This window comes from Aotus nancymaae, unplaced genomic scaffold (assembly GCF_030222135.1).
Source record: "Aotus nancymaae isolate 86718 unplaced genomic scaffold, 86718_ANA_hifiasm-v0.15.2.pri h1tg000041l, whole genome shotgun sequence".
Lineage (NCBI taxonomy): Eukaryota > Metazoa > Chordata > Mammalia > Primates > Aotidae > Aotus > Aotus nancymaae.
The window spans coordinates 27,701,157-27,726,264 of NW_026988455.1; the positions used below are offsets into that span (position 1 = coordinate 27,701,157).

At 46.3% G+C, this 25,108-nt stretch overlaps 2 protein-coding genes across 5 annotated transcripts in view; one reads left to right on the forward strand and one right to left on the reverse strand.

Moving 5' to 3' along the window:
- GOLM1 (golgi membrane protein 1) overlaps nt 1-25,108 on the forward strand; it is a 67,415-nt gene that overhangs the window by 34,336 nt on the left and 7,971 nt on the right. For both annotated transcript variants that reach the window (XM_012463785.2, XM_012463788.3), the window contains exons 4-8: nt 9,163-9,217; nt 11,871-11,973; nt 18,416-18,545; nt 22,368-22,527; nt 23,167-23,433. In XM_012463785.2, coding sequence (XP_012319208.2) covers nt 9,163-9,217; nt 11,871-11,973; nt 18,416-18,545; nt 22,368-22,527; nt 23,167-23,433 — 715 coding nt within the window. The remainder of the gene's footprint in view (nt 1-9,162; nt 9,218-11,870; nt 11,974-18,415; nt 18,546-22,367; nt 22,528-23,166; nt 23,434-25,108) is intronic.
- NAA35 (N-alpha-acetyltransferase 35, NatC auxiliary subunit) overlaps nt 17,350-25,108 on the reverse strand; it is a 99,849-nt gene continuing 92,090 nt past the window's right edge. For 2 of the 3 annotated variants that reach the window (XM_012463722.3, XM_012463711.2), the window contains exon 23: nt 23,829-25,060. In XM_012463722.3, coding sequence (XP_012319145.2) covers nt 24,854-25,060 — 207 coding nt within the window. In that variant the 3' untranslated portion in view covers nt 23,829-24,853. The other variant, XM_012463749.3, reaches the window with a different exon arrangement.

Genomic DNA, 25,108 nt, shown 5'->3' on the forward strand with positions numbered 1-25,108 from the left:
CTCGTTTCTATTTTCTTTTTCCTCTCTTTATCCTTATTAATGAGCTTCAAAGGCCATTTGTCATAGCTGATAATTGTTGATAGAGCTATACTGTGATAAGAAAATTGCTTAATTTTAGGAGTGAAATTACAAATGATAAATAGCACAGCAAAGACTTTCACTTACTAAAAGTTGTTGAACCTACCTCCAGTTTCTCCAGATAACAAGTTTATCTCAGCATCTTCTAATTCACCTTTCTTTTCCTCTAAAACCAGCCTTGAAGTTAAGATTTTAAAAAATTGTACTTTGCAGATTTGATTATCAGTGTGACAAGCTTATGTGTGCTTATCGGTGTGTAGGCTGGTTGTGGAAATCCATAAACATGAAAAAGTAGACAGAATGACCCAGTGAGTCCCCACGTATCCAGTGCCAGGCTTCAGTGATTATAACTCATGCCGTTTTAACCATGAATATTATAGCACGTAGCCCTAAAAGGTGGGATTGTCTCTCTCTCATAGCCACAATACCATGATCATACCAAAACATCCAATAATTCCTTAATGTCAAATGTTCAGTCAGTCACAACCACCTTTCTGTGTGGTGTAACTTCATAACCCACAAAACTTAATCATGTCATTCGTAGGGGCTTGGGGACTGGACTGGTTTCCTCATCACTCTGTGCCCTTGTCCCTATGGGAACATGCATCCAGTGACCCGCCATTTGGCTCAGTGGTGGCTGTAGGCGTGAAGCATTTGGAAGTCACTGCTTGTCTTGTTTGTGTGCGTGAATGAGTGTGTGAGTGTGTAATCTTAGCAGGATGCCATAGATGACTCATTTGCAAGTCTCTGTGCCTCTCTCATTCTCTCTCCCCCCCTCTCCTCCCTTCCCTTATCTCCCTCCCCTTCTCTGTCTCTCTCTTTCCCCCCACTTACTTATTCCTCTGGGACTTGCTGTCCCTAGCTGCCAGTGGCTGTTGAGCACTTAGCATGTCCCAGCTGAGACGTGCTACAAGTGTAAGATACGCTGGAGTGCAAAGATTGTGAAAAAAACCAAGTTTTTCATTAATAATTTTTATGTGGAATACATCTTGCAGTGATAATTGGGATACATTAGGGTAAATAAAATATGACTTTCACCTGTTTCTTATTTTTAAAGTTGGGATAAAATTCACATAACATACAATTCATTATTTTAGCTGTGTTTTAATGTATCATACATCTCAGTGGTTTGGGTATGTTCACAATGCCATGAAACTATAACCACTAATTCCACAACTATTTTTTTTTTTTTTGAGATGGAGTCTCACTCTGTTGCCCAGACGAGTGTAGTGGTGCCATCTTGGCTCACTGCAACTTCTGCCTCGTGGGTTCAAGTGATTCTCCTGCCTCGGCCTCCGGAGTAGCTGGGATTACAGGGATTTATAGGTGCCACCACACCTGGCTAATTTTTGTATTTTTAGTATAATAGAGACAGGGTTTTACTATGTTGGCTAGGCTGATCTGGAACTCCTGACCTCAAGTGATCCGCCCACCTTGGCCTCCCAAAGTGCTAGGATTATAGGCGTGAGCCACTCTGCCCAACCAGAACATTTTTGTCACCCCAGAAAGAAATGTGTACCCATTAAGCAGTCACTCCCCATTTCCCTCTCCCCCCAACCCCTGGCAAGCACTAATCTGCTTTCTCTCTCTAGAGATCTGCCTATTCTGGACGTATCATGTAGGTAGAATCGTGCAGGATGTGGCCTTTATTTTGTGTCTGGCTTCTTTCACTTAGTGTAGTGTTTCCAAGCCTCATCCATGATGTAGCACATGTCGGTAATGCTTCTTTTCTGTGGCTGAATGACATTCCCTTATGTGAATATACCATGTTTGGTTTATCCGTTCACCTGTTGACAGACGTTTGGATTGTTTCCACTTTTGGCCTTCATGAATGTGAGAGATGGGAATGTTCTTCTTCAAAGTTTATATCTTGGACTGCATTATAAGGAGTGACAATCTCTTGCTCTATGGCCATTATCCGCTATTAGCTAAACATATACCCATGTATATATATTCTCTAAATCAGCCACATCTTAAATCAGCTACCTTGACTCGCTCTGGCATGTCTGAACAGAACTGGGCGAGCTGCAAATCCTGGTGCATGCCATTCCTTACTTGGAAACCCTCCTGACCTTCTCCTGACTGGCTGCCGCTTCCTTGCCTTCTTTCCCCCTATCTATTCAGGAAATTTCCAAGTTTTTAGCCAATTGGGTCAAGCATAGAATGTGAGGTCCCATTCTGGCCAGTGGAAACTGGACACAGCAGTAGGGCTATTGCATCAGCTTATAAAGGTTATAAATGTCCCTGTCGTCTTTGTTCAGGTGTGGTCTCATGGCAAGATTGCTGGCAAGTCGCCCTCTTCCTGCAGGAAGTAAACTAGCCTTGCTGAGTGATCCATTATCTCAGTGTGGATTTTTCCCAGCGTTATAAACCCGTTTCCAACAATGAATAATTCTGCTGTGAACATTTGTGGACAGGTTTTTGATTGGAGATATGTCCTCATTCCTCTTGGGTGTATACCTACAAGTGGGATTATTGGGTCATATTACCCAGTGTTTTTGTTGAACTTTTTGAGAAACTGACAGACTTCTTCACAGGGATTGCACCATTTTACATTCTTAGCAGCCGTATATGGAGGTTCTAGTTTCTCCCCAGTTTTTCCACATTCTTGTCCATTTTCTTTATTTTATTTTTGACATGGAGTCTTGCTTTGTCACCCAGGCTGGACTGCAGTGGCGTGATCTTGGCTTACTGCAACCTCTGCATCCCGGGTTCAAGTGATTCTCCTGCCTCAGCCTCCCGAGTGCTGGAATTACAGGTGCCTGCCACCACACCCAGCTAATTTTTGCATTTTTAGTAGAGATAGGGTTTCAGTATGTTGGCCAGGCTGGTCTCAAACTCCTGACCTCAGGTTATTCGCCTGCCTTGGCCTCCCCAAGTGCTGGGTTTACAGGTATGAGCCCCCTTGCCTGGCTTATTTTATTTTTTTTGAGACTGAGTCTTGCTCTATTGCCCAGGCTGGAGTGCAGTGGCGCAATTTCAGCTCACTGCAACCTCCACCTCCTAGGTTCAAGTGATTCTCCTGCCTCAGCCTCTCAAGTAGCTGGGACTGCAGGCATGCAGTGCACCACACCTGGCTAATTTTTGTATTTTTAGTAGAGACAGGGTTTCGCTTTGTTGGCCAGATCGGTCTCAACCTTCTAACCTCAAGTAATCTGCCCACCTCGGCCTCCTAAAGTGTTCAGATTACAGACGTGAGCCACCACGCCTGGCCCCTTTTTTAAAAAATTATAGCCATGACGATGGGTGTGAAGTGGTATCTTCTCATTTTGATTTGCATTTCATTAATGACTGATGAAGTTGAGCATCTTTCATGTACATACTGGCCATTTATATGTCTGCTTTAAGGAGATGTCTATTCATATTTTTTGCTCAACCTGTTTCTTTTTACTTAATTGAATGTGGCTACTAGAAAATTTTTAATTTCTATATATGACTGACATTTTGTTTCTATCGAATAGCACTGCTCTATATCTATTGGATAGCACAATTTTGAAATTGGTAAAAGGTAAAAAGATTCCAATGAATACTTCATATTCTTCCCTTCATTCTTATGTCATTCCTAGGTCACTAAGATTAACTTTTGCATTCTAAGGCAGTAACAGGAGTAACTGAAGCAGTAACAGGAATTTCAGTACAAAAAAGTTTTCCAGGCATCTGATTGCAGGGGGTTGACTTGGATTAGATAGGATAAGGATCCTTTATAAAGAAGGCTGAAATTTAAGGTGGACCCATGCCCTTAAAGCAGGTTATTTTAATGAACCAAACAAATACAGTAGTTAAAAATGTCACCTTCTTCAAGAGTCACCTACTTTTTACAGTGTGATCAGCATCCTGCTTCCAAGTGAGCATTTCAAATATTAGTATTTTTAAAATTAGTCTTTACATCTTATTGAGCTTTCAGACTGTGATACTTTATTGTAGATTTGTTGCTTTGAAAACTTACTGTGAAATATTGAGCTTATTTTTCTAGGAATCTAATACAGAAAAAGTTTGGTCAAAATATACTTGTTTCCCAGAATGGAATGGTCACAATAAATTTGTATATGGGTGATTCACCCAGATTCTTTTTTTTTTTTTTTTTCTGGGAGACAGAGTCTTGCTCTGTTTGGAGTGCAATGGTGCGATCTTGCCCAGGCTGGAGTGTAATGGTGCGATCTTGGCTCACTGCAACCTCTGCCTCCTGAGTTCAAGCAATTTTTCTGCCCCAGCCTCCTGAGTAGCTGGGACTACAGGTGTGCACCACCATGCCTGGCTAACTTTTGTATGTTTAGTAGAGACAGGGTTTCACTATGTTGGCCAGGCTGGTCTCGAACTTCTGACCTCATGATCCACCTGCCTTGGCTTCCAAAAGTGCTGGTATTATAGATGTGAGCTACCGCACCTGGCCGATCTTTCTGGTGGCACTTACTCCCTTCTTGTCTATAACTGTATTTTGAGGGGATACCTCATGAACACCAGGAAGTACAGCTACCCCTAAAGTCCATCCACACCAAAATATGAAAAACAACCTGGCTGTTTAGAGTAGAATATATAATTCATTTAAGAACAATTTTGTTGAATTATGGCTGGGCACTGTGGCTCACTCCTGTAATCCCAGTGCTGCAGGAGGCTGAGGCAGGAGGATCACTTGAGGACAGAAGCTGGGGGCTGCAGTAAGCTATGATAGGGCCACTGCACGCAGCCTGGGCAACAGAGTGAGAGTCTGTCTCTTAAAAAATTTTTTTTAATTCAAAATGAAAATCTATTTTTTGAACTCAAGTTTTTTATTCTTTGTAATATGTTGAACCCCAAAAGAAGCTAAGAAGCATTTTCATAGTTTCCCTGAAAATGAGTCAACAAAATTTTCTATAAATATAAAATTGTATTTAAAAGATCTTGATGGCATTTTATGATCCTTTTTTTATTTTTCTAAGTGGAGGCTGTATTTTTCCATGCATAAGTAAATAGATGGGGGAAGATAACAAAAATGTATTTTTTGGAAGAATAAAGTCACATGGAGACAGAAATATCGTCAGATATTTCAATTGCACCAGTATCTGAACCTCAGTTGCAAGCACTAATGTGGATTTGTTGGGGGAGAGGAGCTAAGGGGAATGAATGGAAAAGGATGCGTCAAATTGCCATAATTTTTGTAGAAATTATTTACTCAGGAGATATGAAAAATATTATTTACCCAGGAGATGAGCTCTGGTGGTAAACACTGTAAAATTATTTAAGAGTTCTTTTTTTTTTTTTTCCTGTTTGGTCTCACACTGATGTCTGGAGGAAACATGGTTTTCATACTGATGCAAGGTGGAAATTGAAGTGTACAGATCAGTGACGTGAAGGATATTCACATTGTTGTGCAGCAGATCTCTAGAATTTTTAATTCTGCAACACTGGGACTCTATTCACTCTACACCAGTTCCCTCCTGGCCACCGCCCATTCCTAGACAGCCACCTTTCTATTTTGTTTCTGTGATTTTGATTATGTACTTCATATGAATGGAATCATACAGCATTTGTCCTTCTGTGACTGGCTTATGTTTTCATGTAGTGTAATGTCTGCATTCATTCATGATGTAGCATGTGTCAGTATTTTCTTCTTTGTAAAGATGGCATAATATTTCATTGTATGTATATACCACATTTTGCTTATCAACATTCATTCATCCATGGTCCCTTGGGTTGCTTTCACCTCTTGGTAATTGTGAGTAAAGCTGCAGCGAACATGAGAGTGCAGATAGCTCTTGGGGATCCTGCTTTGAAAGCTTCTGGATACATACACACGAGTGGTGTTGTGGGATCACATAATCGTTTCTCTTTTCATGTGAACATCTGCAAACTTTTTCCAAGAGTAGCAGGTGCTTCGTAAATCCGATTTCTACTGTGTGGGTCCTCCTTTCATTTTCTAATCTCTCTCCCTGAAAAATCCCTGACACACAGCATATCTTTACACACCTTCAGATTATCTTTCCCTGAGGGATGAATTTTACAGGTATTATCACTGTGACTTCTCTCCTGTTTCCCCAGGGAAACGTTCCATGTCCTCAGAGCTCCCAAACACCAGATTTGTTTGATGCGATTTCATTTGTAGGCATGCATCCCTGTGTTCATAAACACCTTACTCCAAAAGCCTGCTGTTTGCCTAAGCCTTGTTTCTGTCCAGGCCTGAGAAAACAGGGTGTTTGCACAGAAAGGTCCCAGAAGAGGAAGAGGCGCTGTGCTTGTCCTCATCCACCACTAATAGGAATGGGACAGAAATAAATCTCCACGTTATGGGCAGCATGCCAAATAGTGGAGTGTTTGCAAACTTTGTTGATGATGACACAGTAAGAAATGTTCACGTTGTGGCCCGGCACACATACATGCTTTATGTGTTTGTCTGTAAGATGGAGTTTTCCTGTGCAGTGCACTCTGATATTTAATATTCCGTTCCCCTCTTTTTTTAGGCTTCTGCTTGTTTTTAGCATTAGGTGCAGCCCACTACGTTGGTGTACTGCTTGGGTTTGTAGAAATTTGGCAAGTAGCTGTGCAGAGCTTGCTCTGCAGCACACCTGTTGGAGCTGGAGTTTGGCTTTGCCTCTTAGTAGGCAGGTGGCTGTGAGCCATTTAAGCAGCCTGTGGCTTAGTTTCCCTGTTCCTAAAATGGGATGATATACCACTACCTCACATAACTGTCAAGAAGAGTAAATGAGGCCAGGCACAGTGGCTTATGCCTGTATACCCAGCACTTTGGAGGCCAAGGTGGGCAAATTACTTGAGGTCAGGAGTTCGAGACCAGCCTGGCCAACATGGCAAAACCCCACCTCTACTAAAAGTACAAAAATTAGCCGGGTGTGGTGGTGCATGCCTGTAATCCCAGCTACTTGGGAGGCGGAGGCAGGAGAATCACTTGAACCCGGGAGGTGGAGATTGCAGTGAGCCGAGATGGCACCATTGCACCCCAGCCTGGGTGATAGAGCAAAACTCTGTCTCAAAAAAAAAAAGTGAATGAGTGAGTAGATGTAGAGTGCTTAGAAGAGCTCCTGGCATAAAGTGACTTGTCAGGGCATATTGGCCAATTGTTACCTTGAGCGTGACATTCATTCTTCTTTTCACTTTGTTGTTGTTACCTGGATCCTGCGCAACTTCTGTCCTCCTCTGCTATTGACTTTCCCAGAGTGGTGAGACGGTGTGTGAAACCCTCCAGCCCCTAAGCTTATAGACTGTGGACAGGAGAAGAAGGCCAGAAGTTCAAGTGCATCGAGAGGTCTCGTTAGTGGAGTGACCCCTCATTCCCTTTTGTTTTTTAGCCAGCCTGGAATTCAGAGTTTGAGCTCTGAGGGAGGGAGTGACCTAGGCTGGTGTGGAGTGGAGTGGAGTGGTGCAGAGTTGTGCAGTGTGAGCTGGTGTGGTGTGGAGTGCTGTGGTGGTATGGTTTGGTGTGGTGTGTGATGTGTTGTGTGGAGCAGTGTGTGCTGTCTTGTGTGTGGAGTGGTGTGTGATGTGTGTGGAGCAGTGTGTGGTGTGTGTGGAGTGGTGCATGGTGGGTGTGTGGAGCGGTGTGTGATGTGGTATGGAGTGATGTGTGGTGTGGTGTGGTGTGGTTCGTTGTGGAATGGTGTGTCGTGTTGTGTGGAGTGGTGTGTGTGGTGTGTAGAGTGGTGTGGCATGGTGTGTAGTTTGGTGTGGCGTGTGGTGTGTGGTGGTGTGTGATGTGGTTTGGTGTGGAATGGATGGTGTGGAGTGGTATGTGGAGTGGTGTGGCATGGTGTGGTGTAGTGTGGTGTGTGGAGTGGTGTGTGGTGTGGTTTGTTGTGGAATGGTGTGTTGTGTGGAGTGTGTAGAGTGATGTGGCATGGTGCGGTGTGGTGTGGTGTATGATGTGGTCTGGTGTGGAGTGGTGTGTCATGCTGTGGTGTAGTTTGGTGTGTGGTGTGTGGTGTGTTGTTGAGTGGTACGTGGTGTGCGTGGTGTGGTGTGTTGTGGAGTGGTGCATAGTGTGGTATGGTGTGATTTGGTGTGTGTGGTATGTTGTGGTTTGGTGTAGAGTGTGTGGTATGTGTGGCATGGTGTGTGGTTTGGTTTGGTGTGGAGTGGTGTGTTGTATGGAGTGTTGTGTGTGGTATGGAGTAGAGTGGTGTATTGTGGTGTAATGTGGTTTGGTGTGGAGTGGTGTGTGTGGTTTGGTGTGAAGTGTGTGGTGTGGCTTAGTGTGGAGTGTGGTGTGTTTGGCATAGTGTGGCGTAGTGTGGAGTGGTGTGGCATGGTGTGTGATGTGGAGTGGTATGTGGTATGGTGTGTGGTGTGTGTGATGTGTTTCTGGTGTAGAGGAGTGGTGTGGTGTGATGTGGTTTGGTGTGGAGTGGTGCGTGTGATGTGTTATGTAGTTTGGTGTGAAGTGGTATATGGTGTGTGTCATATGGGGTGGTGTGGTTTGGTGTGGAGTGGTGTGTGGTGTATGTGGTGTGGTTTTATGTGGTTTCGTGTGAAGTGGTATGTGGTGTGTGTGGTGTGGTTTGGTGTGAAGTGGTATGTGGTGTGGTGTGGTTTGGTGTGAAGTGGTATATGGTGTGTGTGGTGTAGTTTGGTGTGAAGTGGTATATGGTGTGTGTGGTGTAGTTTGGTATAAAGTGGTATATGGTGTGGTATGTGGTGTGGTTTATTGTGAAGTGGTATATGGTGTGGTGTGTGGTGTGGTTTGGTGTGGAATGGTATATGGTATGGTGTGTGGTGTGGTTTGGTGTGGAATGGTGTGTGGTGCTGTGTGAGGTTGGTGATTAGCCCTCTAGGTGCCTGGAGCCTCTGCTGTCAGGTAGGAGGAAGTGAGGCCTAGTTGGGACCTTTTCTGCAGGAGCAGCGTTTCCTGGGCTGGAGCTGAGCCGGACTTGTTTGCTTTTGTTCAGGACAGAGGCGATGGTGGGGAGCTGATCTCTAGGGCAGCCTGTTATTTTTCAGCAGCAGACATGGAAGGATCCAGCCCGAGTGCTGAACTCCAGCTTCTTCCCTGACAGCAGTGCTGGGTTGGGGAGGGCGGCCCCATCCTTGGTTTCCATCACATCTGGCTGTCAGGCTGCGGTGTTGGTTTGGGTGTTTCATGTGTATTTATCTTCCTTGCAGGCGGTTTTGGTGAATAACATCACCACAGGCGAGAGGCTCATCCGAGTGCTGCAAGGTAAGTTCGCTCCTCTCCTCCATGCCAGGCACTGGCCTTTTAGGAGGAAGTTCCCTTTCTCTCATTCTTCTCTAGGTCTAGGTGGGTCTGCATTATAATCTCATGGTGGTTAGTGTCATGAGTCATTGAATAATATTTATTCTTTTTGCCTAACTCTGTCTCCTTACGAGGCTTTTCCTTTTAAAAAAAAAAAATTGCCGGATACATTGCAAGCTGTTAGTTACAGAAGAGTTCAGAATGTCATTCATGAATGTGTTAAGAAATAGTACTTATGATAGATACATGCTCTGTTATATATACACGGTATATATGTGACCTGTTAATTGGGTCATGCTGAATTTAGATTTCGTTCATGAAACTTAGAAAAACTGTCCAGCCCGATTTAATTGCCCTTCTTTCCTATTCTGACTTAACTTGGCAGCTGGGGATTGGTTTTCCTTTGGGTCCTTCTGAAGCAGCCAACAGGAAATGGTGTGCTGTCCTTTGTGTGGGAGGGCTTCTCCTTCTACTGTGACAGGAGGGGTCAGCAGGGTCCATGCTGTTGGGCTAAATCATCTCTTGGGTTGAATAATTTTTACTCTAAAAATGTGGTTACTGGGAAATTAAAAATGCCCTATACGACTTGCATTATAGTTCTGTTGGTCTGTACTGGTTCAGAATTCTAGTTCTAAGTCAGGTTCTAAGAATATTAAAAAGTCTTAAGTGAAAAGGGGTCACTTTGTGAAATGTGTTTGGGGGAAACGTAGGGTTACACGAAGTTGAAGAGGCTGTCTGGCTGCAGGGTGGGGGGGTCTCAGAGCTTGTGATCTGCTGCTGAGCTGTGGCTGCAGCCTTTCCTATCCCTACTCTCGGAAAGCAGCTTTAATTGTGCCTATCTGACATTCAGTAAACCCCACATAAAGGTTCAGTTTGACAGCAGTTTTGATAGAGCATATGTGTCAAGTAACTCCCACCAGAGTCAACATAGGTAACAAATTAATCAGTCCCAAAAGTTTGCTTGGGTGCGCCTTGGTGATCCCCCTTCCTCAGGCAGCCTCTGGTCTGCCATGTAGACTAGTTTGCGTTTTTAATAGTTGGGTACATGCGTACAGATGGAATTAGACCGTCTATACTGTTTTTTGCCTGGCTTCTCTCACTCAGCATAGTTATTTGTGATTCATCCATGTCATTGTGATATAAGTCATTCTTTTTTTTTTGAGACAGGGTCTTACTCTGTTGCCCAGGCTGGAGTGCAGTGGTGCGATCTCGGCTCACTGCAACCTCTGCCTCCCAGGTTCAAGCAATTCTCCTGCCTCAGCTTCCCAAGTAGCTGGGATTACAGACACTTCCTACCGTGCCCAGCTAATTTTTGTATTTTTAGTAGAGATGAGGTTTCACTATGTTGGTCAGGCTGGTCTCGAACTCCTAACCTTGTGATCCGCCCGCCTCGGCCTCCCAAAGTGGTGGGATTACAGGCGTGAGCCACTGCACGTGGCATCGTTCATTTCTTTGACTGTTGATTTGTGTTCTGTTGTCTCATGCTTAGTTGGATTGTGGAGTGTTTTCAGTTAAGCGTATCAAAGTATCATTTATATACAAGAATATTTACCCCTCGTGGGTACAGTCGGATAAGTCCTGACAAATAATCTCACGGATCACCACCACAGTCAACATGGCATGTGCCCACCGCTCCAGGACCCTACACCCATGCCCTGGGAAGTCACCAGTCCCCTCCCTCTCTGGGCCCAGCACCCACCCAGCTGTTCTCTTCACCACAGTTTTGTCTCTTGAGGGTGTCACATGCATGCTTTTGGGATGAGTCCATGTTATTCACGGAAGCCTTCTGTTTTATTTCAGTTTATCTTCCACCTGAGACTATTGTAGGTCTAGTGTTGTGAGGGCACACCTCGGGGATGCTGGCATCTGTCCCGGCCTGTCCATCTGGCTGTGTCTGGGCTCAGCTGCTGCTGCTGCCCACTCTGGTATCACCCTGGTGGGTGCCCTCTCCTCCACACCAGCTTGGCCCTTTGTCCACCAGGGCTCTTTTATATGCCAGGTCATCAGGGCAGCAGGGATGGGGCTGATTAATTTTCTTAAAGAAAGCCGCAGTTTCCCTGATGAGAGTGTTGGGTGATTAAATGGGCACAGGGCCTTGGAGAGTGGCTTGGCTGTGAATAAATGACCAGAGGGAGGATGCTGGCAGGCAGCCTGGTGGCTGAGGGCAGAGAGTCCAGCAGGAGTGGCTGCTTATCTGACCAAACAGCAAAAATCAGTGTTTTACAGATGGAAGGATTAATTGGCTGGGGATGAGGGCAGGATGGTACGTGTGACCTTTGGGGACAGCTTGGGGCTTATGATGTCTGCGAAAGAGACAGGCACATAGAAGCTTCCAATGTATGTTAAGGGCTGGAGGCCAAAAAGATTTAAGAGAGACATTTGGAAAAGGATAAAGACGTAGGTTATTTTGGGTTGATGCTCTTCCAGAGCACTTTCCACCGCTGGGGTGGTAACTCTGGGGAGGGGCTGTGTTTTCAGCTTTTCCTGTTCTCTCCTTCGTCCCGTTCTGTCCTTGCCCTTTATGTTCTGATGTGTGAGTCTGCCTCTGTCGTGTTTTGGCTGAACGGCATGACAGCTGTGCCTGTGACCTGTGCAATTCCTTGTCCCCTTGGTGTAGACCAGCTAAAGACCCTGCAGAGGAATTACGGCAGGCTGCAGCAGGATGTCCTCCAGTTTCAGAAGAACCAGACCAACCTAGAGAGGAAGTTCTCCTATGATCTGTAAGTGCATCTCAGAGTGTGTGCCACCAGTGCAGGGCGCATGCCACCTGGGAGGCGGGGGGTTAAGCTGAGGGCAGCAGATGGAGACGTAAACTCTGATCGAGCATGCACCTTCTGCTCCATCCAGGGCTCTCAGAAAGGCGTGGGCCCCTCTAGGATTCATGTCCTACACAAACGCACAAGGAGGCCAGTTCTCAGCAGGAAATGAATTACTCAGCATGCCATAAAATGTAACATGAAACTCTGTAAAGCACAGGTATACTGGTTATGTCAACAACATAAAGCTTTTAAAAATGTGTTCCATCGGTGCTCACATGTAAGCGAAATCAAATTTGTTGACTAAAAGACATTTTGGCAAAATATTGATATATTAATAGTTTATTGCCTGGTGATCATTGTGGGAATTTTGTTTTCTTTGGACTTTTCAGTGATTTTCCAAATTTTTACAGTGAGAGTGGAGTACTTTTATAATCAAATTGAAGCAATACTAAACTATTAAAAAGTGAGCTAAACACCGTGGGAAGATACTAAAAACCGGTTTACAAGTTCGCCCCCCCTTTTTTTCCTCATAAAACAGTAAGTTTGGGATTCAGAAAGAACCAGCCACCCACAGCCCAACCCTTGTGACTGTCCTTTCCCCTTTGACTTAACTCTCTCCAGTCCATGCCCAGGTTCACACGAATAATTTACTTAACTGCAGTCATCATCAAAAATTTTAATCATTTATTTACTTGCAGTGTGTGTGTATGTGCGTGCGTGCGTGTGTGTGTGTGTGTGTGTATTCTTTTTTTTTCTTTTAAGACAGAGTTTTGCTCTGTTGCCCAGGCTGGAGTGCAGTGGCACAGTCTCAGCTCACTGCAACCTCCACCTCCTGGGTTCAAGCATTCTCATGCCTCAGCCTCCTGAATAGCTGGGACTACAGTTGCCCGCCACCACGCCTGGCTAATTTTTGTATTTTTTTAAGTAGAGATGGAATTTCACCTTGTTGGTCAGGCTGGTCTCAAACACCTGACCTCGGGTGATCCACCCACCTTGGCCTCCCAAAGTGCTGGGATTACAGGTGTGAGCCACCGCACCCGGCCATATTCTTAGTCACAAAAAATGTTATTTTATTTAATTAATTTATTTATTTTTGAGACGGAATCTTTCTCTGTCCCCAAGCTGTAGTGCAGTAGTGCGATCTCAGCTCATTGCAACCTCCACCTCCTGGGTTCGAGCGAGTCTCCTTCCTCAGCCTCCTGAGTAGCTGGGATTACAGGCACGCACCACCACGTCCAGCTAATTTTTGTACTTTTAGTAGAGACGAGGTTTCACCATGTTGGCCAGGCTGGTCTCAAACACCTGACCCCAGGTGACCTACTAGCCTTAGCCTCCCAGAGTGCTGGGATTATAGGTGTGAGCTACTGCACCCAGCCAGTCTCTTATTTTTTAATTTTTAATATTAAAAAGTATTACTTGCATTATATTTAAAACATCCATATAGCTCCAAACTTTCTTATCTTTTAAAAATTACCATTTTGGATTATTTCATTCTGTAAGGCTCACCTGTAGTTTAGCTTGTTGCTGGGTGTGAATTGTCAAATTGCATTCTCAAAGGATTTGAGCCATCTACATGGTCACCAGCAACCTGGGAGAATCAGTTGCCTCACATGCATTGAGTTCTTGGGGATTTCCATGTTCTTCCAAAATATTCTTCACCTGCCATAATATCTTCCTACTAACTTTATAACCACATACAACTGAAAACATGAAGCTACAAGTACATGTCTCTACAGAGGACATGAGCAACTAGTCAATAGAAGGGAAATGTGGCTGGGCGCAGTGGCTCACGCCTGTAATCCCAGCACTTTGGGAGGCCGGGGTGGGCGGATCATGAGGTCAGGAGTTTGAGATCAGCCTGGCCAACATAGTGAAACCCCATCTCTATTAAAAATACAAAAAGTTAGCCAGGCATGGTGGTGGGTGCCTGTAATCCTAGCTCCCCAGGAGGCTGAGGCAGGAGAATTGCTTGAATCTGGGAGGCAGAGGTTGCAGTGAGCCGAGATTATGCCACTGCACTTCAGCCCGGGAGACAGAGTGAGACTCTATCTCAAAAAGAAGGGAAATATGATTGTCACCCATATGTGTGGAACTTTATTCAGCTATGCCAGTGGTTCTTGAGTAGGGGCACTCTTATGCCCAGCAGGCCTTTGGCAATGTTTGGAGACATTTTTGTCTGTCATGGCTTACAAGGAGGCTGCTACTGGCATCTAGTGGGGAGAGGCCAGCAACACTACTAAATATTCTATAATCCACTAGACAGCTTCCCACAGCCAGGTTTTGTCTGGCCTAAAACATACACAGTGCTAAGGTTGAGAAACCTTGAATTAGACTGATAATCAAAGAATTGCATCTAAACAGAAATGAAGTACCTCAGTCTTTTTTTTGAGACAGAGTTTCACTCTTGTTGCCCAGGCCAGAGTGCAATGGTGTGATCTCGGCTTGCTGCAGCCTCTGCCTCCCAGGTTCAAGCGATTATCCTGCCTCAGCCTCCCTAGTAGCTGGGACTACAGGCATGCGCCAGCACACTCAGCTAATTTTGTATTTTTAGTAGAGACGGTTTCTCCACATTGGTCACGCTGTTCTCGAACTCCCAATCTCAGGTGATCTGCCCACCTCAGCTTCCCAAAATGCTGGGATTACAGGCGTGGCTGCCGCGGCTGGCCAAAAGAATCTTGGTCTTAATTATTCATCGTTAAAGACACCTTAATGCAAATATTTCCCTCACATAGATTGAAACATAAAAAGCCATAAATGGCCTCACTAGATAAATGTTGGCCCAGAAGGTTTTGACCTAGCTGGAAATCAGTCAGGGCTCAGTGACAGGGAAGGAATCTCTGTTCCCCATGTAGGAGAGCTTGGGCTGAGGCGATGGCTGGACACCTTTAACCTGGGCTGGAGATGCATGTAGGGTGCACTCCTTTTTTTTTTTTTTTTTTTTTTTTTAGTGAAGTCTTGTTCTGTAGTCCAGGCTGGAGTGCAGTGGCATGACCTCGGCTCACCACAACCTCTGCCTCCTGGGTTCAAGTGATTCTTTTGCCTCAGCCTCCCAAGTAGCTAGGATTGCATCTACCACTGCACCCAGCTATGTTTTTTGTATTTTTAGTAGAGACGGGGTTTCACTATGTTGGCCAGGCTGGTCTTGAACTCCTGACCTCAGGTAATCACCTACTTTAGCCTCCCAAATTTCTGGGATTACAGGTGTGAGCCACTGTGCCTGATCAGATGCACTCCTTTTGCTCCTGGTGGGTTGATACCTAGACTGAAAGCTCTTTCTGGCTGGCTGTGTCTGTTTCACTACCTGTGCCCAAGGCCCTGTACTAGATATGCTTCCTGGGGGTCATGTTCATGGAATGTTGGAAGCAAAAGAGAGCTAGGTATTCTTAACTTTCTTTGGATTATAGGCTCTTTTAGAGAATCTGATAAAAAGTACAAACACTTCGTTAGCAAATTTATAAATGGACCTCTCTCTAAAGTTGTGCAATTTGTGCGAATTCTTAGGATGCCTGAAACATAACTGCACACCCTCCATTCAGACATCCTGTCTGGTCCAGTCCTTCTATGGAAGGCAGTGCCAAGAACACAAAAGCCGATGGAAAGGCCAGGTTTCCTGATGTACAAGGTAGTAGTCTTTCCTTGAAGTCAGCCAGCACACATTCCACTTTTTACTCTCCTACACCTGTGGCAGGCATCACTGAGCAATCGCTGCGCTCCGTCCAAAAATAGCCTTGCTTTCTTTCCCTCTGGAGTACCTAGAGTCAGCACATGAGATGAACCGCTCACTATCTAATCTCCCTGCTGTGAGGAAACACAGTTTCCAGTGTTGATACTGGAATATAATACTGTGATGGTCGGTGCCCTGGATGATGGTATCCCCTGCACTGATAGATCCTTGTGTCGAACACATTTCATCAATGGTACTCTGACCATCAGTTGCACCAATAGTAATCACTAGTGGCCCCAGTCCTGTATTTCTCTCCCCCTAGTTAATCCTGGAATATTTGCCACTTGCATGTAAGAAAAAGCCAACCTGAGGCCTCAGGAAGAAACACTGTCATAATCTGTATGACCTGTGTCTCAGAATTGAGGACAGAGGTAGTTCAGCTCCTGGCTGTCAAGCTGGAATGTGGAAAGCCGCACTTCATCTGCAAGGCTGCGAGATGAAGGCTCTTTGTACTTTGTTTTAGCAGGGCTGGGAGCAGGTGCAACCAGTACTATCCTTTTGCAGGTTTAAAGGTCCAGGATAGCAAATGAGCTGCTCGTTTAGTTCTGCACTATCAGATAGCTCTCTTTTTGTTTGCTGTGTTTCAGCTGCTGTGCACTAGTCTACCACCTGTGGCTTGTATGTTTGTGAGAACTGTATTTAAATGAAATTTCCACCTGCTCTCTCAGCTGTCCAAGGTCAGGAACTCTGCACTGCATTATTTCCGCAGCACCTGGTACCCTTCTGTGTGTGTATGGTACATTGTGACCCCATGGTGCTTTGAACTAAAGGGTGTATTTCGAGAGTCAGAGATTGAATGTGATATTCACATTTGGCTCTGAAATGCCTGTGACTCAGAAAAGGCGAGCTGAGCTGTGAGCTGTGTGGTGGAGAGGGCACAATGGTAAGGAGCCCTGGAGTCTGGCTTCAGTTTCAGCCTCTCTGTGACCCTGGGTCATGGCAGACAACCGTGTCATCCCTTAGCATTCTTACTTGCAAAACGAGTAATTCTCTTAATTACTTCATAGCTCTTGTTGAAATACTCTTTTTTTTTTTTTTGAGACGGAGTTTCGCTCGTTACCCAGGCTGGAGTGCAATGGCGCGATCTCGGCTCACCGCAACCTCCGCCTCCCGGATTCAGGCAATTCTCCTGCCTCAGCCTCCTAAGTAGCTGGGATTACAGGCACGCGCCACCATGCCCAGCTAATTTTTTGTATTTTTAGTAGAGACAGGGTTTCACCATGTTGACCAGGATGGTCTCGATCTCTTGACCTCATGATCCACCCGCCTCGGCCTCCCAAAGTGCTAGGATTACAGGCTTGAGCCACCGCGCCCGGCCTGAAATACTCTTAAAATAAATTCTAGTCAGAAAGCTGAAGCAATGCCTGAAAGTCTGTTCCAACAGCAATTCAACCAAGTGCCCTCCAGTTCAGTTCAAGTTTTGACACTACCCACTTAGCACAGACCCAGGAGGTTAAGGGGCTCTATCCCACATGACTGCTCCCACCTCCGATGCCAGCCACAAGTCCGACGTGTCCCCCAGCCACCCTCACTTCTGCCTGGCTGGCTACAACTTTAGGGTTACCCACCACCCCCTCAGGTTTGATAATTTGCCAGAATGACTGTCACGGAATTCAGGAAAGTTGTATTTACTTTTACGGAACAGCCCAGTGGTACAGTCCTAAGGTGAGGGCTGGCAGTGTGGGGGACACGGGAGCTGCTGTCCCGTGGAGTCAGCTCCTCCCATCCAGTGCATCGTTATGTTCCTCAGCCAGAAAGCTCTGCAAGCCTTGTGGTCCAGAGTTTGAGGGCTTTTTTTTAATTTGTTTTTTTTGAGATGGAGTCTCTAGCTGTCACCAGGCTGGAGTGTAATGGTGCCATCTCGGCTCACTGCAAACTCCACCACCAGGGTTCAGGGTATTCTCCTGCCTCAGCCTCCCAAGTAGCTGGGACTACAGGCACGCACCACCACGCTCAGCTAATTTTTTAGTAGAGACCGGGTTTCATCATGTTGGCCAAGATGGTCTCAATCTCTTGACCTCGTGATCTGCCCGACTCAGCCTCCCAAAGTGCTGGGATTACAGGCATGAGCCACTGTACCCTGCCAAGTTTTTTATATAGGCATGATTGATGAAACCATCAGCCATGGGGATGAACTCAATCTCCAGTCCCTCTCTCCTCCCTAGAGGAGGTGGAGCTGAAAGTTCCAACTTTCCAGTCATATGGTTGGTTCTTCTGGCAGTCAGTCTCTGTCCTGAAACTATCGGACGCCCATCCTTCCCCCACCCCTGACAGTCCCCTCATTAGTATAAACTCAAGTCTGGTCCAGAGGGGCTTGTTATGAATAGCCAGATACTGTCTCACTCAGGAACTTCCAGGGGTTTTAAGAGTTCTGTGCCAGTAGTCAGGGACAAAGACCAATACATATATTTTTTATTCTGCAGATTGTATGTTAAAAAAACATTTTTTTTTCCTAATCAGTAAAGTTCACTGTTTCAGAACAATGGTATCATTTTTAATGTGTTTCTTTTGGTCATTTAATTGTTGAACACACACATGTTGCCCTGTCTTAAGTGCCATCTTCAGATGAAGTGCCTGAAGCAGGAACAGGGTCTGTGTCTCTTACGGAAGTGGATGTCACTGTCCAGCAGAGACGCAGCCACAGACATCAGGCCTTTCCTTTGCTTTCTTTCACCAAAGGAGCCAGTGCATCAATCAGATGAAGGAGGTGAAGGAACAGTGTGAGGAGCGAATAGAAGAGGTCACCAAAAAGGGGAACGAAGCTGTAGCTTCCAGAGACCTGAGTGGAAACAACGGCCAGAGTCAGCAGGTAACTGGGGAATTTCTGCCAAGAGTTTCTAGAAGGTACCCCGTCTTCAGGCGTTTTGTTTCTTTTATCTGCCGTCTGGCTTTCTCTGGTCTCTGACCTCCCTTGCAGGCTTGGCTCCCTGAGATACAACAGAGCAGAACCTGGTCCTGGGATGCCTGGACCCTAACCAAGTGTGCGGCCTCCAGCCCCACTTCTCAAGCTCAGGGCTTTACAGGAATTATCCTATTTCAAGTTCATAGCCAGCCTGGGAGAGAGCTGCTGTTTTCCTGATTTGAGGACCCCAGGCCCACGGGAGGGGTTAAGTTCTGTGGCCAGCATCACACCTGGTCAGTGGTAGAGCCCATCAAGACCTCAGGTCTGGCCGATCCACACCTCCTGTTGTCAGCCCGCCTTCCCTGCAGAGCACGGCCCATGAAGCTGCTGCCTGAAGCCTTCTGTGTGATCTTTGGTTGGTTTTTTAAAAACATAGCAGCTTCATTAAGATATAATTCACATTCCCTGTGATTCACCCATAGAAAATTTACAATTCATGGGTTTTGGGTATAGTCACAAAGTTATGCAGCCATCACCACAGTCAATTTCAGATCATCTTTATTGCCACAAAAGAAACCCTGTATCCATTGGGTCTCCTTTATTTATCTTGAGTCCCCACAGCCCTAGACCGCCAGCTCCTAATTTACTTTGTGTCTCTTGATTTGCCTGATCTGGACAATTTCCTGTCAATGGAATCATAGATGTGGGGCCTTTTGTGTCTGGCTGCCTTTTTTTTTTTTTGAAAGGGCATCTAGATCTATTGGCCAGGCTGGAGCGCAGTGGCGCAATCTTGGCCCACTGCAACTGCCTCCTCCCAGGTTCAAGCAATTCTGCCTCAGCCTCCTGTGTAGCTGGGATTACAGGCACCCACCACCCTGCCCAGCTAATTTTTGTATTTTTAGTAGAGGTGGGGTTTCGCCATGTTGGCCAGGCTGGTCTTGAACTCCCCACCTCAAGTGACCCGCCCGCCTCGGCCTCCTGTGCTGGGATTACAGTTGTGAGCCCCCGCACCCAGCCTGTCTGGCTTCTTTGGCTGAGTATAAATGCTCCAGGGCTCATCTAGGTTGCAGCATGTGTCAGTATTGCATTTCCTTTTATGGCTGATTAACCCATTCTGTGGATAGACCACATGTGGTTTATTCATTGTCAGTTGATGGGCATTTGGATTGTTTCCACATTTTGGCTACTATGAATAATGCTGTATGAACATGAAGTTTTTGTGTGGTCATATGTTTCATTTCTTTTGGGTAATACCTAGGAGTGGAACTGCTGGGTTATATGGTAATCTGTATTTAACCTATTGAGAAACTCCCAGACTTCTTCCAAAGCAGCCATACCATTTTACACCCCTGCCAGTAGTTTATGAGGGTTCCAGTTTCTTCACATCCTTGCCAACTCTTGATACTACCTTTTCAGTACACCCTTCCTAGCACGTGTGGAGTGGTAGCTCACTGTCGTTTGGGTTTGCATTTCCCTAATAAACTAATGATATTGAGCATCTTTTCACATGCTTCATTGGCCATTTGTTTATCTTCTTTGGAGAAATGTCTATTCAGGTCCTTTGCTCAATTTTTAATTGAGCTATTACTGAGTTGTAAGAGTTTTTAAAAATATATTGTACTAGAGATATATGATAATGGATATATGATTTGCAAGGTTTTTTTTTCCCTCAGTTCTGTGGGATTTTTCACTTTCTTGATGGTGTTTAGTTGAAGCACAAAAGTTCCTAATTTTGGCCACGTACGGTGGCTCATGGCTATAATCCCAGCACTTTGGGAGACTGAGGCAGGCGGATCACCCAAGATTGGGAGTTTGAGACCAGCCTGACCAACATGGAGAAACCCCATCTCTACTAAGGATTTAAAATTAGCCAGGTGTGGTGATGCATGCCTGTAATCCCAGCTACTTGGGAGGCTGAGACAGTAGAACCGCTTGAACCTGGGAGGCGGAGGTTGCAGTGAGCTGACGTTGCGCTGTTGCTCTCCAGCCTGGGCAACAAGAGTGAAACTCCATCTCAAAAAAAAAAAAGTTCTAATTTTGACAAAATCCATTTTATTTATTTTTTCTTTTGTTGTGTGTTCTTGATGTTATGTTTAGAACACTTTGACCCAAGATCATGAAGATTTACTGTTACATTTTCTTCTCAGAGTTTTATCATCTTAGTTCTTAGATGATGGTTCTTAGTTCTTAGATCATTTAGGCCTATGATTCATTTTCAGTTAATTTAATTCTTGCATATGGTGTGAGGTAGAGCTCCGGCTTCATTCTCTCTGTGTGTGTGTGTGTGTGTGTGTGTGTGTATCAAGTTATCTCAGTATTACTTGTTGAAAGGAAGACTGTTTTTTCTCCACTGAATCGTCTTGGCACCTTTGTCAAAAATCATTGTGCTGTTAAGTATGAGGGTTTTTCATGAGCCTGAGTCCCTTGGCTGTGAATATCCCCTGTGCTTCTCAGTACCCACTCCCTTACCCCAGTGGGACAGAGTGGCTGGAATGGGCTAGAGTTGTGTAGCTTCCTTCTCCCACATGGAAGCCTAGAGTTTATTGGAATTGGGTGTTTCATTTCCCCAGGTCAGCTAGGCTGGGATAATATCCCGGCAGGGGAGTTCTGGGTAATGTGCTCCTCCTGAGGGCAGGCCTGGTGAAGGAGAATGGAGCGCTCTGGCCTGTTTTCCCCTCCTACTGCTGGAAGCACAAGCCAGTTTTTCTCTGCTATTTACTGAGAGCCTGGTTGAGCTCCTAGGGGTAAAACTCGCAAGTATGGGAGCCCCTTATGACTGGGGCAAGTTTTTAACTCTCAAGACTCATCACACTGAGCCTCAAGCAGTTCATAAATGGCAAGTCGGGCTCCACCCCCACACCAGTTCCCACGGTGACGTCTGCCTGAACCTGTCCTGGTGAGCCAGGGCTCACTGTATTGGGCTCTCTGTCTCCAGGCTTAGGGACAGTGATTTACACTCTGTCCTCATCTCTCCTGTGGATCCAAGAAGGGCTGGTAACTTTTCAATCTGTTGAGCTTTTTACTTGTTGTTAGAACCAAGTGGTGACTTCTAAGCTCCTCACACGAGGAACTGAAAACTGGAAGTCTTCTGTCTAATACAGATGCTTGAAGGTGTACATCATCTTCTAAGCACTGCTGGAGCTGCTGCCCGTAAGTTTTGGCATGTGGTGGTTTTGTTTTAATTTGTGTCAAAGCATTTTCTAATTTGCATTGCGATTTGTTGGACTCACTGGTTATTTAGAAGTGTGTTGTTTCATTTCCAAATATTTGCGACTGACACAAGTGTCATGCTGTTACTGATTTATAATCCCTTCCATTGCTATTAGAGAATTTACTTTGTGTGATTTTAGTTACTAAGTGTGTGGAGCCTGCCTTTGTGGCCTGACATTGTCCATCCTGGAGAATATTCCGTGTGCCTTTGCCGTTGCTGGGCTGAGGCTTCTGCAGATGTTCCTGCAGTCGAGGAGTACGTGTCGCTCATGGCTTCTTCTTTGCTGTTGTTGATCTTCCGCTTAGGTATTTTATATTCTTAAATGTTTCCTCTCAGCAGAATCACTGCCCAGTTTTAATCCGTACTGACAGTACTTTCTGGGAGACCCTGACTCAACCTCTTGTCTTCTGATTTACGCCACATGAGCAGGGCGTGACCAGAGTAGACAGTGGCATTTCTCAGGGTCTTGGTCGGAAGGATGCGGTAGTGGGATTGGCGGGCTTCATTGTGTTGGTGGGATTCTTGTAAGGCTTCTGCTCACAGAGTCCTGCCCTGGCTGTCCTGTGCTTCTGTTTCAGCTCCAAGCCCTCGGCAAGCCTCAGCCCAGGCTGCAGGCGGCAGGACTGCCACGCACAGAGGTGCCACAAGGGAAAGGAAAGATGCCCAGCAACAGCAAGTCCCAGACACCAGCCCCCAGTTCCGAAGTGGCTGTGGATTCCAAGAGACAAGCTGAGAAAGGTGAGCAGAGCCTGGCAGTTGCCCTGCTCCGCGCTCTCCAGAGCCCGGTCAGAGGAAGCGGTCCAAGCGAGCTGCTGAGGCAATGGGTGAGCCTGGCAGCCGGGCAGCCAGGAGCAGGGGCCTTGGGGCTTCCTCCCCGTCTTACTGATGGCGCCTCCTTGCAAACTAATTGCCGTGCCCTTGGGCAGCTGTGTAGAGAAAGGCCCAGGCTATATCTTTATGCAGGACATTGCTAGGCCTGTGGGACGCGGGGGAGGCAGCTGAGCCCCAGACCCGGAACCAGGAGGCTGCTGTGTCCGTGACAGGCACCAGGTGGGCCTGCCTGCCCTGGCTCCCAAGTGCTTGTCTCATGACGATCAGGTCATTCAGCAGGACACCCTCTTCCCTTTGTAGCTTGTGAGATAATTTAGTCCATGTTTTTTAGGCGACTTTTCCCTTCATCGCAGTTCTGACGGTGAGCTGCAGGCACACAGAGGCCTGCAGTTGGCGTCTGAGGTCACAAAAGGAGCTACCTGGTGGTTCTCCTGTGTGCAGCCCACCCCACTCCCACTTGTCTGGGAATTGAGTGGCACAAGGTTTTGCTTTTTTTTTTTTAATCAAATGTTGGCAAGGTCACAGCCAACTGTGTTCTGTGCACAGAGGAAGCCGATGAGATCCAGGTGGTGAGTGAGGAGGAGCCTCAGAGGGACAGGCTGCAGCTGCCGCAGGAGCCAGGCCGGGAGCAGGTGGCAGAAGACAGACCTGTGGGCGGAAGAGGCTTCGGGGGAGCCAGAGAACTGGGCCAGACCCCACAGGTAGCAGCTGCCCTGTCGGTGAGCCGGGAAAATCAGGAGGCTGAGGGTCCTGAGCAAGACCAGCTTGTCATCCCCGACGGACAGGAGGAGGAGCAGGAAGCTGCCGAGGAAGGTGGGTGTGAGGCTTCGGGGGCTGCGAGGCTTCGGGGGCTGCTGTGGACTCATTTCCACCAGACACTCAGCCACCTCCATCTCCTTCCCAGCACCAAGGATCACCCTGAATTTTACTAAACAGCAGTCAATGATTTGCCAGTTCCTTTTCATCTGAAGGTTTCTTATTTGTTTTCAAGAGGGAGGCAGGAAGGAAGAGCAGCATAAGCTCCAGAACTCGAGGTTTTAGATGCAATATTGACGGGGAGCCGAGGGGACCTTGCAGGTGGGTGACCTGGAGATGGGTCCCTAGCACCAAGTGGACGTCCCCTCCTGGCAGGCAAGCCACGTGCCCCATCTTTGTATCTCCACTGTCGTGCAGTGTCTGCTGCCGTTTAGACAATCGGTGCCTAGTGAATGAATGAATGAAGGAAGGAATGAATATTGGGTAGATGAAGGTTAATGCGTATTGAGCATTGAAGAAAAATGACGTGTGAATCACTCCTTTTTGTTTGGTTACTTTTTTTCCTTTTAAAGACATAAAGGGTAGGAATCTGAGATCAACAGACTATTCCGGGATTCAGACCCTTCAGATGTGGAAAATGTCCTTCCCACCTGAGCCAGGAACACTTCTGAGGACATGACACCTGCACACTGGGGTGGACCAAGTGACAGAAGTCAGAGAATGCATTTATTTGCAGAAGTTACCCTGATTCCATTTAAACGTAAATTTCACTTCAGTGTCTTTCTGAAGAACGTGTCCTCCCAAGTTCCAGTTAAAGAATTGCATTTTGTTAGCCCTCCCTAAGCATCCCTGCCGGGTCCCTGTGTTCCATGCCTGCCCAGCAGGAAGCTGCTCATGGTGTGTGAGGCGGGGAGATCCCACCGGCTGGCTCAGCCTGTGGCGCTCAAGCATCAAACCCCTCAGCGGCTGGCCGCGAAGCATAACAAACTTGGGCCTGAGATGCTGCAGCACCTGTGGGATGCACCTGCTTCTAGCTGCAGGTGTAGTGACCTCATTTGAAGAACGGTGTGCAGGCCATGCAGGCCTTTGCAGTTTCCACCCCAGGCAGTGAGCCAGAGATAGAACCAGAGCTGCTTTTCCAGGTGTGAACTTTTAAAACAGACAGGCTTTACTGGCCTGCATACACATGTACAATGTGTAGCTTAAACCCTTTGAGTAGGTCTCTTGAAAGCCTTTTGTTCTCATCTTTTCTGGTTGCTGCCCCCCTCCAGGGACGAATAGAGTCGTGGGTGCTCTTGGGCTATAAATATGAGGGACAGTTTCTCCCTGGGCTCACAGTGGCAGCTCCATTTCCTCTCTCCATTCTAAGGAGATGCTGTCATTAACTATAGATAACTGTTCCTTTCTAAAACAGTAGCACCTTTCTTTTACCTTTTAAAGAGTTGATTATCTCTTCAAAAAAACGGAGACTTGGGTGTTAGCCAGTTTCTCCATGTTGAGCCTCGAATGCACCTTTTATTGAGGGCCATGTTGTCTCTAGATTCAGAGGCCAAGCAGCGTACACATAGTGCATGTGTTTGTCTTGGAAGCCAGCCCACGCGTCCCTGCCATCTCCAGAGAGGCGGCACACGGATCTGACTGTGAGCAAGGATGGATAACCTCCAGCACCTGCGCGCGGATATTCCTGTGACATCAACAGAGAAATGATGTAGCTTACGTTTTATGTGCTAAT